General features: G+C 40.0%; 1 protein-coding gene across 1 annotated transcript; it reads left to right on the top strand.

Annotated features, from left to right (window-relative positions):
* The first annotated feature begins 13769 nt into the window (after nucleotides 1-13769).
* On the top strand, nucleotides 13770-15389 carry LOC109156288. Its single transcript, XM_019304139.1, has 3 exons — nucleotides 13770-13932; nucleotides 14041-14692; nucleotides 14852-15389. The coding sequence occupies exons 1-3, from the start codon at nucleotides 13770-13772 to the stop codon at nucleotides 15387-15389; spliced, it is 1353 nt and encodes a 450-aa protein (XP_019159684.1).

Raw genomic sequence — 15389 nt, 5'->3', positions numbered from 1 at the left:
CCCGTGGTGATTCAACACTTACTTCTTTAATGCGCCCAAGGTCTTGACCAAGTTGGGTCAACTAAGCCAATCTCTTAGGGCGCACTTCCCAAATTCTTCCCAAAGTCTCTTGGGAGTCGATGGTCTTTGGGTTGAATTTCTCTTCTTATTGAATTTCATCTCCTCTTTAGTGGATGAAATTCTTAGTAAGACTTCATGTCTTACCCGAGGTTCGGCATTGTTGTGCCCTTTTGTGTTACTTTTAATGATAAAGGTGTCCTTGTGTGCCCTTTTTCTTATTAAAGCGCAGTCGGTTACGAAATCTCGTTGTGGGATGACTCGGTGACTTTACGAGTCATCTCATTTCCTTGTGGGTCCTTAATAACCCTTGAAGTCTTAGCGCGAATGTGCTCTTCACCCTTTTGCTTAGCACCATGGACTACGTAGTTCTTGATTCCATACAACTTGTAAGGAGTCCTCTGATTTGCTCGAACGATGTCCATGGTTTGGAGGAGTCCCGGTCCATCCTTAGCATTTTGACTTTTAGGGGGCGTTTGGTTCACGGAATATTGGATTACCTAGGTAATCTGAGTCTGGTAATGTTATATTACATTGTTTGGTTCAAGTTATAAGATTACCTGGTAATGTTATATTACCTGAAAGCTGATGTGGCGGTAATGTTTCAAGGTAATGTGATTACCCCCAATTTTTTAGGTAATCTTAGATTACCTTGAATTATTCCAACTTTGCCCTTGTTAACTAATAATAATAATAATAATAATAATAATAATAATAATAATAATAATAATAATGATAATAATAATAATAATAATAATAATAATAATAATAATAATAATAATAATAATAACAACAACAACAACAACAACAACAACAACAACAACAACAATAATAATAATAATGAAATTAATATATGTTTATATAATCAAATATATATGTGTATATTTATATATTTAATTTTTTTAATATTTAAGCATCGATATACATTCATACATATAGATAAATACACACATTATACATACATACATACATACATACATACATACATACATACATACATACATACATATATATATATATATATATATATATATATATATATATATATATATATATATATATATTATTGAGGACATTATTGTAAATTGATCCATATAACCTAAAAATATAACCTTGAACCAAACAAGGTAATATTATATTACACTATCCAAACCAAACACACAAGGTAATCTTACATTCCCAACATCTCACATTACCTTCATGGAGGTAATCCTATTACCTGGGGTAATCCAAGATTCCGTGAACCAAACGCCCCCTTAAGGTTTTCGTGGGTTCTTTGCACGAGTTCCCAACTCGCCTCCTTGGTTTGCGCAATCCTTTACGCCAAACATCCCTAGTCGGTTGTATCGTAGGATCCAACTTCAATTACTCGTGTAATGTAATTGATTGTGATTTCCCGATGGTGCCTCGTGCGTCAAGGTCTTTTACGTAGGACACTATGTTTGGGTGGTCCATGGTTCCTTACCCAAGACTCACATTCATCAATCGAGGCACACAAGCGCGCCACAAATCAATAGAATGAGGGGTTAAGAAATCAGCACATTGTACCAGTGGGCGCGAGGTGGGCGGTCGTCCGCCTGCCAAGCTCCTGCCAAGGACCCGCCAAGGTCCCGTCAAGGACCCGTTGGGGACCCGCGGGAAAGTGACTAGGAAGAGTCAATTCCTTCGGGAAAGACCCCAAAAATGCACAGATTCATGTCCTGACAAGTCCCATGCCCTTGTGCACAATAAAAGGGACTTGGATACATAGGATGACCCATCGTACAATGTTTATTGATCCTTAAGCACGAGTTCTAGAGGTAGATATGCATATATATATATCTATGTTTTCTTGGTCTGGGTTAAAGGGATGTAAGAAGTGCAAGGGTTAGGATTCAAAGTCGAGGGACGGATAGGGTCGATGTTTCCAAGGTCGTAATACAGGAAGGAAGGTTGCTACCTTGTACGGGATTGTTTGTAATGAGGGATCAAGAGCGAGGTTTGGAGTGATAGGACGGATTCTTTAATGAAATGGTACTTGGTTGGCAAGGGGAGGGAAAGGGGCTAAGGACTCTTGGCTTCGAGTGATTATGCCTGTTTGGGGCATGGTTGTGGCGTACAGCCGAACTGGTGATCCCTTTTCCTTGGCTTCGTTTGATTCTAAGATTTTCGTTTGATCTTCTCTTCCCGTGTCGAAGTCCCCTTTGTCTCTATGGCTTCCAAGGGAATTCTCGTGATGGTTTCCGTGCATGTTCCCCTCGGATGTTCAGGAGTCTGGACCCAGTCGGTTAGTGGGTCAAATCCCTAGGTCTTGACTCCTAATCCTTGCCGAGGGTTCTTAAGGGTCAAGGGGGTTTCGGGTTGGTCTTTCTTTTTCTATTGGGTTTCATCCCTTCCTTGGTGGATGAAATTCTTAGCAAGGCTTTATGTCCTCTTTGAGGTTCGGCCTGTTGCACCTATTTGACGATGTTTTCTGTAGTAAGGGCCCCTGACACTTTGAACGTATTTGTTTGCCTGCTCTTGTCAACGCATGGCGTTCTTCGGTGGCGTACGTACCGGCTATGGTTTCTCGTAACACCTTCACGGTTTTCGTGCAAGGGTGGGATGATACGTATTCGTAACTTCCACCTACTTCGCCGGTTCCTATCTAACAACTTATTCTAATATTGGATTAATGAATGTTGGTTCTTCACGCCCCTGGGCAGGGTAAGGGCTTTATGCTGCTCTACGGTTTTTAGCAGGGTTTCCAAAAGGAGTGGAGATATGAACTTAGAGTAAGGGCGATGATTCCAATGCTCATATCAATTTAGGGTTTCCGAGGGTTTGGGTTAGGTGCAACAAGGGGTGAGCAAGGTCATGACGGTTGTGAATTTGCTTTTACGGTAATTAAGGATTCGGGGTGGGAGTTTTCAACAAATAGGGGTATCAAGATGCTGGGGTTTCAGGGCGGATGATATTTTAAACTGGGGTGGTGGGGTCGCAAGGTGTCGCGATATACTTACCTTGCACCCAAGGATTCGACTAATGGTGTCATTCATCCGCTACTTTAATCAGTGTTCTAGTTCTCCTTCCTGTTTGTTGTAGCCGCAACCTGGGTTTGCCGAGATAAAGCAACTTGTCGGAAGGTGCATGCCATTTGTCTGAATCGGGGGTTATCGTGGTTAACCCTGGGTTGGTGAGTATTGCAGTCCGTCCCTTTTAGCAGTCCTGACGTCTTGATGCAACGTCTTTTTACCGCCTCTCCTTAGTAGTCATCCAAATCTTCCTTTTCTTTGGTCACGGTCCTTGTCAAGTCCTTTGACGGGAGTTAGGACGAGGCGATTTTATCGGGTAAGTGTACGTTACACAGTTGTGGAAGTAAACTTATCTATTCTCACCCTTACCTGGTGTGGTAAGCGTAGGGGGGAGGTTCCTTTAAGTTAGAGAGGGATGAAGTGAGGGGAGGTTATGTGTAGGTTTCACAATCCCACTGCGCGTCCTAAGATTCCTGAATCCTATGTTCCTAAGTACCTAGAGTTCAAGCCTAGTGCCCTAAAGTCCGGTCTTAAGAGTCTTATCCTAGGGTCAAACTTAGGCTCTGATACCAACTGTAACACCCCAGATTTTCAAGACATTTAAAACTTATAATAAAGGTAGAATCTTATTAAATCCCAAGATATAAATACAAGCGTTCGGGGTGCTATGCCACACCTGGGCTAGAGAACCCAAGTGCACAGGCTAACTAACTAATATCCTCAAAGCGTGAATACGTAAACGTGGCACGCAGGCCAAAAGGGAAACTATCTACTTCTAAGTTCTAGCGCACTCCAGTGACTTAATCTTCTGTGCCTGAAAGCCAAATATATCTGTTCAGCGAGAGATGCTGGTAACCCACTCCAACGCGTTGAAATACAATACATATAGACGTATATATAGATATACGAAAACCATTTTGAGCATGAAGATATATCCTACGAACTCTAGCTTTAAAACCGTGAATGACTCGACAGATAAGGCCAGACACAAGCAACCGTTATAATGAGCATATGCAGTTTACTACAGTTAAGGCAGATAAGGCAAAGCATAAACAATAGTCATAACTCAACATCAACAATCCCCAACATAAATCCCGTAGTCACATCCCCCAAGACACTCATGATCACCACTCATCCATATCACAACACATAGCACACTTTGTTGGCGCCACAGGACCAATCGCATGCCCATACATGAGGGTCAGCGCATATAGCTCTGACACGGCCCCGCAGCACCCTGCCCCGTATCGCAACACGGAGGGGTTGATCGCAACCGACCGATGAACCGCAGCTCATCATAGTGTTTGATCGCAACCAAACAGTGGACCGCAGCCCAAGAGGATGTCATCTGACCGCAGCCAGGAAAAAGGACGAATCGCAGCTCGTATAGAAACGTTTGGTCGCAACCAAACGATGGACCGCAGCCCAAGAGTATCAATCTGACCGCAGCCAGCTTCTGAACCGCAGCTCAGGATAACCAATCCGATCGCAACCGAATTGGGGTAACACACACATAACACATAGCAAGCACATGCAACCCACATTACACATTAGGAAAGGGGAGAAAACGTATAACAAAACCTATGTGTGATCCATCACATAGTAAGAATAGTCCTAAGGGGTTCATACTCCTTCCGCCTAGGTCAACGGGATACCAATTCAACTAGCATGCAATACAATAGACTCATAAACCTACGAACGGTACCCGAAACATCAAACTAGACATAGGCACGATAAACGGAGTCCGTTGGGACACCACGGGGAAAGGGGAAACATCAAACGGGGAAGCCGGGATCCCGGTGGGATGAATTTCCAGCGGGTAGCCGGTGGGTGGGGGCCACCCGCCGGCTGCCCGCCGGATAATACTGTTCCGGGCAGCGGGTCGCCGGCGGGCAGCTGCCCGCTCGCCGGCTACCCGCTGCCGGGCGGTGTTTCACGGCCGTGGGTAGGTGGCGGGTCCCCTACCCCCCACTGACTCTTTTCACACACTTTACGCCCCGGGAACCGTTGTGGAACCCGAAACCATGCTTAGACACTTTACAACGCAATTAATGACAACACGTAGACAATTAACGGATCAAATACGAGAAACGAACGGCACATAACCTATCATGCTTTTCTAAACATAATCAACACCCAAACATGCGATTTCCCCACCCCACAATCCAAGAATCATAACATACGATACAACCTAGGGTTCTAATCACTTTTATGTCAATAAGAATACGATTCGCCTTCTAATTGCAAGATTTGGTAAGGATAACACATAAGCATCAAGAACGTCACACAATTATCAAGAACAACACATAATTATCAAGAATTCCATATAATCATCAAGAACACCATAATTATCAAGAATCTCCCAATATCAAGATTATCAAGATCCCTCATGGGATCATCACATCAAACATTAATAATCATCATCATATTTCGCCAATCACAATAATATGGGGGAAACCCTAAGGGGGAATCATAGCTATGAAAATAGGTTTTGTTGAGACATGGGTTACCTCTTAGCCTTAATTAATTCCTTGGCTATGAAGGATCTTTCTTTAAGCTTTCTTGATTTCTTGATTTCTCCTAGGGGAATTCTTGGAACTCTTTGGGTGGTGAGAGATTAATGTGGTGGGGATTCTAGGTGCCCCCTAAGTTCCCTATTTATATATTTAAGGCTCCTAGTTAGGGCCTGAATGGTATGGGTTTACTAATTCTATTCCTTATAGGGCTAGGGCTTGTTTTAGGGATAAGGGTCCATGGTCCATAGTGGACCATATTAATTAAAGAGAATCCTAATCCTAATCTAAATAGTAAAAGGCCTACTTCTTTTATTCCTAATAGGCTTAAGACTCTTATTCGGGCAAGGGTCCATGGTTCATGGTGGACCTCACTAATTAATTGAAGGTAACCCTAACATAATTAAATCATATTTAATTATTATTAACGGGATTAATTAAATAATTAATCCGGGATTGAAGGCCGTAACACGGGGTGTTACAGTATATATACATACATATAATATATATATATATATATATATATATATATATATATATATATATATATATATATATATATATATATATATATATATATATATATATATATATATATATATATATATATATATATAGAGGTATGTACATATATGTATATATACATATATCTGTATATACATATGTATATACAGATATATGTATATATACATATATGTACATACCTATATATATATATATATATATATATATATATATATATATATATATATATATATATATATATATATATATATATATATATATATATATATATATGTAGAAGGAGACCTACCTCGTGGTACCTAGGATATTCGTCACCTCGCCTTTCACCCTTGAGATAATGAATTAACCTGTCCCTCCCAACTTCAAGACCCCCAACATCAGGCGGTATGCTTATTTAGAATTGCCACCAAATATAAGGGATCTCTGATGGAATTAACTCGCTTATTTGTGAGTTTAGGGCTTGAATACTCAATGCATCTATGTCTACATGCTTTATCAATTTTACAAGATATTATTGTGCTAAGTGATTAGAAAATGATTCTCCTCTTAAAATACTACTGTAGCTAATAAGTCTACTAGAGTTCTACTACGTGTACTCCCTAAATTTTTTCTCCTTGACGTGGCGCAATCTGATAAGTTATTTTTTTCATGTGGGTCTCAATACAAGTGTCTACATCAAAGTTTTGTGTGTGGGAGTACAAGTTGGGAGTACAAAATGGGAGTACATGTAGCATTTTCCGTCTAATATATCTTCTGCTATGATAATAGTGAAAACCGAAGTAGTAGACCCGGAGTTTGATAATGTTGTTGAAAAGTCGACAATGTGCTTGATATTTTATCTGCTGCTATTAATCCTCCTCATATTGTGTCTGATCCGAGAGATATTTTAGGACCACCACCAAAAAAAAAAAAATCCTTTTCCACTGTCTAAAGACGAACTATAGCCAGTTATTAAAATCTCTCTACCTAAAGCCTTTGTGCATCTCTCTACCTAAAGCCTTTGTGCAAACCCCTGCTCCTGACACTGAATTAACTGTCTCCATTATCACCAACTCATGAACCATCTATTATACAACCTATTATATAGCCTCTGGATTTTGAAATGGATGATCTTGTAGAGACCCATAGTACATGACAAGCTAAAATTGCTGAAGAGACTCTCTAATCCATCACAAGTGTAGGCTGCCGCAACACATTGGAAGGGAAAAGATAAGATCTGCTCCAATCAAAAAGACAAAGAAGAAAAAACAAAGTATTACTGTTGCCGAAACTAAGACAATAGAGACACCAGCTGAACCAATTTACAAGCTCATGTTCTTGTCACTTGGAAAAAACGTGGGAATCTGGAAAAATAATTGTTGATCTGGAAAAATTCAAGCCCAGAAGTTTTATGCAAACCTCGTCTCAGAAGGGAACATGCCAAATTCACCTGTATTTGGAAGGGTTTGGGTTCGGAACCAATGGCATCACTTCAGCACTACCAAGATCTACTCATACTCTGGACTCTCAAATGATGTGGAAGAAGCTGAAGTTAGCCCCAACCTAATCACAAAGAGACTCATTGGAAACGTGCTTCACCATTGCCCAACTGTAACACCCCATTTTCAAAACCACAAAATACTTTAAAACACCGAATACTTTTTTTATTTACTGTACGATACTAAATCCAATTCAAAACCCAAATCCAAATCTAAACACTAGTACAAAACTGCACATACGCGACCATTGTAAAAGATATTACGCGACCATGGTACAATGGTCGCCTATGCGAGGCTCGCGGAAAGCCATGGACTTTACGCCACCATTTTTAAATGGTCGCGCATTGTCGGTAATACGCGACCATTCTTGACCAAGAATGGTCGCGTATTGTTTTTTAATTTTTTTATTCATATGTAATACGCGACCATTCTTGACCAAGAATGGTCGCGTATTGTTTTTTATTTTTTATTCAAATATAATACACGACCATTTTTGGATAGGAATGGTCGCGTATTGTTTTTTAAAAAATAAAAAAATAATAATAAATAATTTTAAAACTATAATTATTTTGCGCCATGCAATTCTCATTAGGGGTGAGCATAAATACCGAAAAACCGACAAAATCGATGACCGATAACCGAACCGCCCGAAATTTTCGATTTTCGGTCGGTCATCGGTTATGAGAACAAAAAAATGTCGGTTATTCGATTAATCGGTTATTCTAGCGGTTATTGTAGGTTCAAAACCGCGGTCACCGAATAACCGATAGTATATATGTATATATATATATATATATATATATAATATAATTTATAATTCAGTTTTCCCTCTTATAACAAATATAACAAAATTATAATTGTTTTATATATGTTTTCTCTCATCGCAGAGTCCAAAGACGCAAACCCTAAAGTCCTAAATCATTAACCACAGTCCACAAACGCAGCTGCCAGTCCGCCCAGTCGCTAGATTCGCATCCTGTCACTCTCCGAGTCTCCGCCGACCGCCGCTACCTGCCTACCTCTCCGGCGAGACTCGGCCGAAGCCCTCTCTCCCATCACCGGCTTCGCCAGTCACCTCACGGCCTTGGAGTCATCGGTCGTCGATCCTCGCCTCCGCCAGTTAGCCTCGCTCGGTGGCTCGGTGCCTCCACTCTCAACAGCCTTCAACCCTTCACGGTTCTCACTTCTCATAACCGATTAGCCTTCACCCATCTCAGATTCTCAGATTATTGGTTCTTCCCCTCTTCTAAGTTCCAACTATCAAAGGATTCAAGGTAAGTTACATACTAATTTTATAATTTATATTTGTTGAATTTGAAGTCTTTGGTAGTTCACAATTTCATTTATATTTATTTTTAAAAAATTTGCAGTGTTTCACTGTTTCGGCTCCAGAAAATCTGAATCCCAGAATCCAGATTCATCACAATCAAGCTCCAAAATTGAACAATTTATTCAAGGTAATTTCTGATTTTTGTTTTCTTTAAATTTATGTTAGATTGTATGAATTTTTCGTTAAGTTGTATGAACTTTTCAATTTTCATTATTTCAATTTTAATTAGGCTGTATTAACTTTTCAATCAATTCAGTTTTGTATTCACTAGATTATATTTTGTATGAACATTTCAAAATGAAAAGGCACTAAGGCAGTATGAATTTTTCATTAGGAATTTCAATTTTTAACTTTGGCAGTATAAGTTTTGACCTTTTCATTTTTTCAGTTTTTAATTTTAGTATTAAATTATTCTTTTAATTATAGATGTCAACAAATCCAACAATGAGATCCATGCATATTGATGATGATATTGATATGGATGATGATTCGGTTGAAAAAGAGCCAGATATTTCACTAACTGTTGCAACGGAGGCTAATGAGGAAGTAAACAAATCTAAGAAAAGAAAGGTTAGCCAACAAAAATCTGAGGTATGGGAACATTTTACTAAATTTAGTAATGAGAAATGTGAGCGAAAAGCTAGATGCAATTATTGTCAGAAAGAATTGTTTGCTGATCCTAAACTAAACGGCACTAGTTCACTAAAAGCCCATGTTAGAAGCTGCCCGAAAATGCCCCGTGCTAGTAGTGACCCTAGCCAAACTGAATTGCTTGAAGGGGAAGGATCACTAGGTTGTGTGAAGTATAGTGCTGAGGCACTTAGAGCGAGCATTGTTGAAATGATTATAAATCATGAAATCCCCTTCAAGTTTGTTGAATTTAAGGGTTTTAGAAAATGCTTGTCTATTGCTTGTCCAAGGTTTAAGGTTCCATCACGATGGACTATTGCTAGGGATTGTTATGGTATGTATTTGGATGAGAAGCAAAAGTTGTCTAAGTTTATCCATATGTCTTCACTTAGGGTATCACTTACCACGGACACTTGGACATCATTGGAAAGAGAAAATTATATGTGTCTTACTTGTCACTTTATTGACAATAATTGGAGCTTGCAAAAAAGAATAATTAATTTTTGTCCAATTAATAGTCATAAAGGTGAAGATATTGGTAAGATGATTGAAAAATGTTTGCGTGATTGGGCAATAGACAAGGTTTTCACAATTACCGTGGATAATGCTAGTTCAAATGATGTGGCTACTCAATACTTGAAAAGGAAATTGAACAATGTTAGTGGAACTATCTTAGAGGGCAAATTTATTCACATGAGATGTGTTGCACACATTATTAATTTGGTTGTCACGGACGGGTTGAAGGAAGTGAATGAATCAATTACTCGTGTTAGATCCGCAGTGAAGTATGTGAGGCAATCACCGGCTAGATTGCATAGGTTTAAAGAATGTATAGACTTGGAAAAAATTCAATCTAAATCTTTGTTGAGCATGGATTGTGGCACTAGGTGGAATTCTACCTACTTGATGTTAGATTAGGCTCAAAAATTTGAAAGAGCATTTGAGAGATTTGAAGAGCTTGACCACAATTATAAGCATGAGCTCGTGTTGAATGGTGGCACACCCAAAGAAGAGGATTGGGGAAATGTTAGGAAAGTAAGCAAGTTTTTGCAACGTTTCTATGAATTCACATTGAAAGTTTCCGGAACTACATATGTGACTAGCAATGTTTACTTTCCTAAAATTTGTGAATTGTATTGTACTTTTTGTGATTGGATTAAGAGTAATGACGAACAGTTTTGCGTTATGGCCAAAAGAATGAAGGAGAAATTTGACAAATATTGGGGGAATGTTGAGAGGATGAATATGATACTTTATGTTGCAACTGTTCTTGACCCTAGAAGGAAAAATGTGTTTGCTGATTTTTGCTTCAAGAGAATGTATTCACCTGATCAAGCTTCAATATTGTCTTCTAACCTTAGAGAAGTGACTAGTAAGTTGTTTGTTGAATACCATGGGTTGTTGAAAGTTTCACAAGGTGAGGGTAGCAATTTTACTCAACCAACGAGTGCCACTAATGCAGATGGGTCGAATAGTGATAGTCCACTAAACATTGTAACTGACTTTGAAAAGTATTTGGTTGAAATTGGACTTGGGCAGCAAAAAATGAATTGGATAAATACATCAATGAAGAGCTTGATACTCAGAATGGTGGTGGTGAATTTCATATTCTCCGTTGGTGGAAAGAAAATGCTCATAGATTTCCCATTCTATCATGCATGGCTCGTGATGTATTGGCTGTTCCTATATCAACTGTCGCATCTGAATCTGCATTTAGCACCGGTGGACGTGTGCTTGATACTTATAGGAGTTCATTAACTCCTAAAATTGTACAAGCTCTTGTGTGCACTCAAGATTGGTTACGAGAAGAAAACACCATTTCAATGACTGATTTAGTTGAGCATGATGTTGGAGAGATGTATAAACTAGACGTGGGTGAGTATCAAAATCATTACTTTATTTTAAATAATATAATTTTCTTATTGTTCTTTCTTTATTTAATGTTTATTTTTTATATGATTTAGATATGTCAAAGTTGAGGTTGGATCCTGTGATTGATTAGAAAAGCAAGATGCAAGAAGAATATAATTGACTATGTAAGTTAATATTGTATGTGTGTATGTTTATGTTTATTTATTATGTATTAATTATAATATTCATATATCATATATTAACTTTTGATTATCTTTTGGATGCAAGTAAGCAGGTCTTGATGAAGATTGGCATTTTGGATATTTGGCAGTGTTGGAACTTGTTTTCTTTTTCCTTTTTGAATTTGTATGCAACTTCGGCTATGCAGATTGGCGCTTTGGGCCTTTGGCAATTGGCAGTGTTGGATGTTTGGAACTTGGAAAGTTGGAATTATAAACTATGAACTATTGAATTTGGCACTTGGTAGTGATGAATGTTTATTGTTTACGACTTTAAGTGGCACTCTGGCAGTGTTGAACTTGAATGTTTAGTGTTTATTTTGTTTAAGACTTTAAGTATTAAACAGTTTGGTAATGATGTATGTTTTATTAATTTTATTTTTAATATACAGTGAAATCTAATGCTAATTCACGGTTTTTCGGTTACCGCAATAACCGACCGAAACCGACATAATCGGTTTCGGTCGGTTATTAGTATATGTTCGGTCGGTTACGGTCGGTTATGGAGTGTTAAAAAATATGATCGGTTATTCGGTTATCGGTCGGTTATTGACCGTAACCGACCGATGCTCACCCCTAATTCTCACACAACCATTATGAAATCTTAACTATAATAAAGCTATATGGTTTGGGAAGTAATTAATGTTACAATTAATATTTTGGTGAGCAATTATTGTTACAATTATTATCTCTATTCTTATTTTTATAAAATAACCATAACATCCTTTACTATAAAAATAAAAAAGATAAAAAATAAAAAAACACAACATTTGAAAAATAAAATAGCTATTTTTTTCTCACCCATAACAAAGGATTACATTTATTAAATTAATGTAGTTATTAAATGTTATGATATTATGATTGAGGATTCCGATTCCCGATTAATAGAAAATATGAAACAATGCAATATTAATTAAATATCTGACACTTTCTAAGTTCAATGATGCTATGATGTCAGTAGCCATATAGAAATTCTCTCTCTAGTATTATCTAGGGTTTTTCTTCCTCCTAGGGTTTCTGGGTTCCAACATATGTACTTTGCTTTTCATACGGTTATCTAACCGGTTTCTATGTCGGAAGATTTGTGTTTGAGCGTCCGGTGTGCGTGGCGATGTCGGAAACACAAGCGGACGTGGAGCAATTGTCGACGAGGTGGGCAGAATGGGCGTTGGAGGAGGAGGACACGGCCTTTGAGCCGATGACAGAGGGGGTCGAAGGGGGTGCAGTAGCCGAAGAGAGGACATGGGTACTGATAGTGTGTTTTCTGACTGGGAAAACGATCAAGATAGAGTACATGAGGCAAACCCTAGCATCGGTTTGGCAATTGGTACTGGGAGTCCAAGTCACGGAGGTGCAACCTAACCGTTTTATGTTTGTGTTCTTCCATGAGACGGACCTACAGTTATGTTGGATGAAGGGCCATGGGCGTTCGAAAACCATACCTTAATCTGCCGTCAACTTTCGGATGGAGCCCTGCCAATGGAGGTGAAGCTGGACACGGTGGATATATGGGTGCAACTTCGTGACTTGCCGTTGGGATATAATTCGGAGTTAATCCGGGAGCAGATAGGTAACTATATTGGGGTGTTTATTCGGCATGATGAGAGGTTTGCGGGTGCACAATGCTTGGCTTTCTACCGCATCCGGGTCACTATTCAAGTGGCTCGGCCATTGAAGAGGCGGATGAAATTGCTCAAGCGGGATAAAACTACTTGTTGGGTGAATTTCAGGTACGAACGCTTGCATATGTTTTGTTTCTGTTGTGGGTTACTGGGCCACTCGTATAAATTTTGTTTGAAGGCAAGAGAGGCGAAGTTGCCGGTTGAGAAGTTTCTGTATGGGGCGGAACTTAGGGCAGGTGGAAGGGGAGGGCCGAGGGCGGTAGGGGATCCTTGGTTAGTGCCGCTTGGTGGTAAGCCGAAAGCAGGGAATGCGGTGGTGATGGCGGCAATTGTAGACGAGGCGGCCGGAGGGCAGTTTCCGGCCAAGAGGGAGAGTTCGGAGGGGGCAGTGTGGGTCGCTCTGAAGAGGATGAGGGAGGTTGTGAGACGGGGTAGGGGCAGTTTGGGGCAGGATGGTGATGATGTTGAGATGAATGATGTTTTAAAAAACTTGCGAATGGCGGGACCTGTGTCGCAGGCCCGCCCAACCCAATGAGTACCTTGAGCTGGAATTGTCGTGGTTTGGGCAATCCATGGACAGTTCAGGAGGTGGTGGACATGGTGTCCAAGAATAAGCCCGATTTTGTGTTCTTAATGGAAACTAAGGTTGATCGAAGTCATGCAGAAAGGCTTCGTGTTAAGCTTGGGTTTGATGGTCTGTTTTATGTTGATAGTACTGGAAGAGGGGGAGGATTGGCTTTGCTGTAGTGAACCAATAACACAGCCAAGCTACTAAGTTATTCTAAAAATCATGTGGATGTAGAGGTTTGTGTTCCTGGTTTTGAGAAGTGGAGGATGACTGGTTTTTATGGTTTCCCACAACGGTGGAGGCGTGAAGAGTCTTGGAATCTAATTAAATCACTTGCTTCAAAGTCTGATCTGCCTTGGGTTGTAATAGGGCATTTCAATGATCTCTTATTCCAACGTGAGAAACAAGGAGGAAACCCGCATCCGGATAGACTCCTACGCGGATTTGGGGATACTATTCAGGATTGTGGTTTGACGCAGCTACCGATGATTGGTTATCCGTACACATGGGAAACAGGGAAGGGAACAGTAGATTGGATAGAGGAACATCTGGATAAAGTACTGGCCACTCAAGGGTGGCGTGACAGGGTTGTAGAAGCAAGTGTCCTAAATATGTTAACCCGTAAGTCTGATCATTCTGCCCTTTTCCTTGGGATTCTGAATCCTCGGGCGAGGGGGGGTGGGGGTGGCACCCGGGGGTTCAGTTTTGAGATGGCTTGGCTTCATGATGAGGGTTGTAGGAGTGTGGTGGAGAAGACGTGGAATGAAGGAAGGGCTATGGGGTTGCAGGATTGTACGGCGTTATGTGGGAACCGGTTGACTAAATGGGGAGGAGATCGTTTCCACAAGTTTGGGGAACAAATGATGAAGCTACGGAAAGCCCAGATGTAATTACAAGGACGTGTGGACCCGGTGTCATTAACCGAGTTCCAGCGTATAGAAGAGCAGTTGAGCCGTATTGAGATCCAAGAGGACGCATACTGGAGGCAGAGGGCCAAGCAGAACTGGTTTAAGAATGCGGATGCCAATACCAAATATTAGCACAGGTATGCTTCTTATCGTAAAAAGAAGAATATTTTATCTACTCTTAAGAATGATTATGGGAATTGGGTGGAGGGGGAGGCCATGACTGGTGTAATTCTGGATTACTTCCGTAATATATTCTGTACTAATGGTACTGGGGATGGTGATGAGTTTTATGAGAAGGTACCACTGAGGGTCATACAGGCGCATAATGACTCTTTGCTCCGCCCTTTTCAACTTGAAGAGGTGAAATCTGCATTGTTTTCGATGTTTCCGGATAAGGCGCCTGGGCCTGATGGTATAAATCCAGGCTTTTACCAGCATTTCTGGGATGTGGTAGGTGGGGATGTTTCAAGCTATTTTGTTGACTTCCTAAATACTCGCTCTTTTCCAGCAAATTTAAATGCCACAGATATTGTCCTGATCCCTAAGAAAAATGCCCCTAAAATGGTTACTGATTTAAGACCTATAGCCTTGAGTAATGTGGTGTATAGAGTGATGGCTAAAATGATAACAGCCAGGATGAAACCTATAATGGACCATATTATATCGGATTCTTAA

The sequence above is a fragment of the Ipomoea nil genome, unplaced genomic scaffold (assembly GCF_001879475.1).
Source record: "Ipomoea nil cultivar Tokyo-kokei standard unplaced genomic scaffold, Asagao_1.1 scaffold2705, whole genome shotgun sequence".
NCBI lineage: Eukaryota > Viridiplantae > Streptophyta > Magnoliopsida > Solanales > Convolvulaceae > Ipomoea > Ipomoea nil.
Note: the sequence above shows the minus strand (reverse complement) of the source record. Positions and strands in the feature narration are given on the sequence as shown.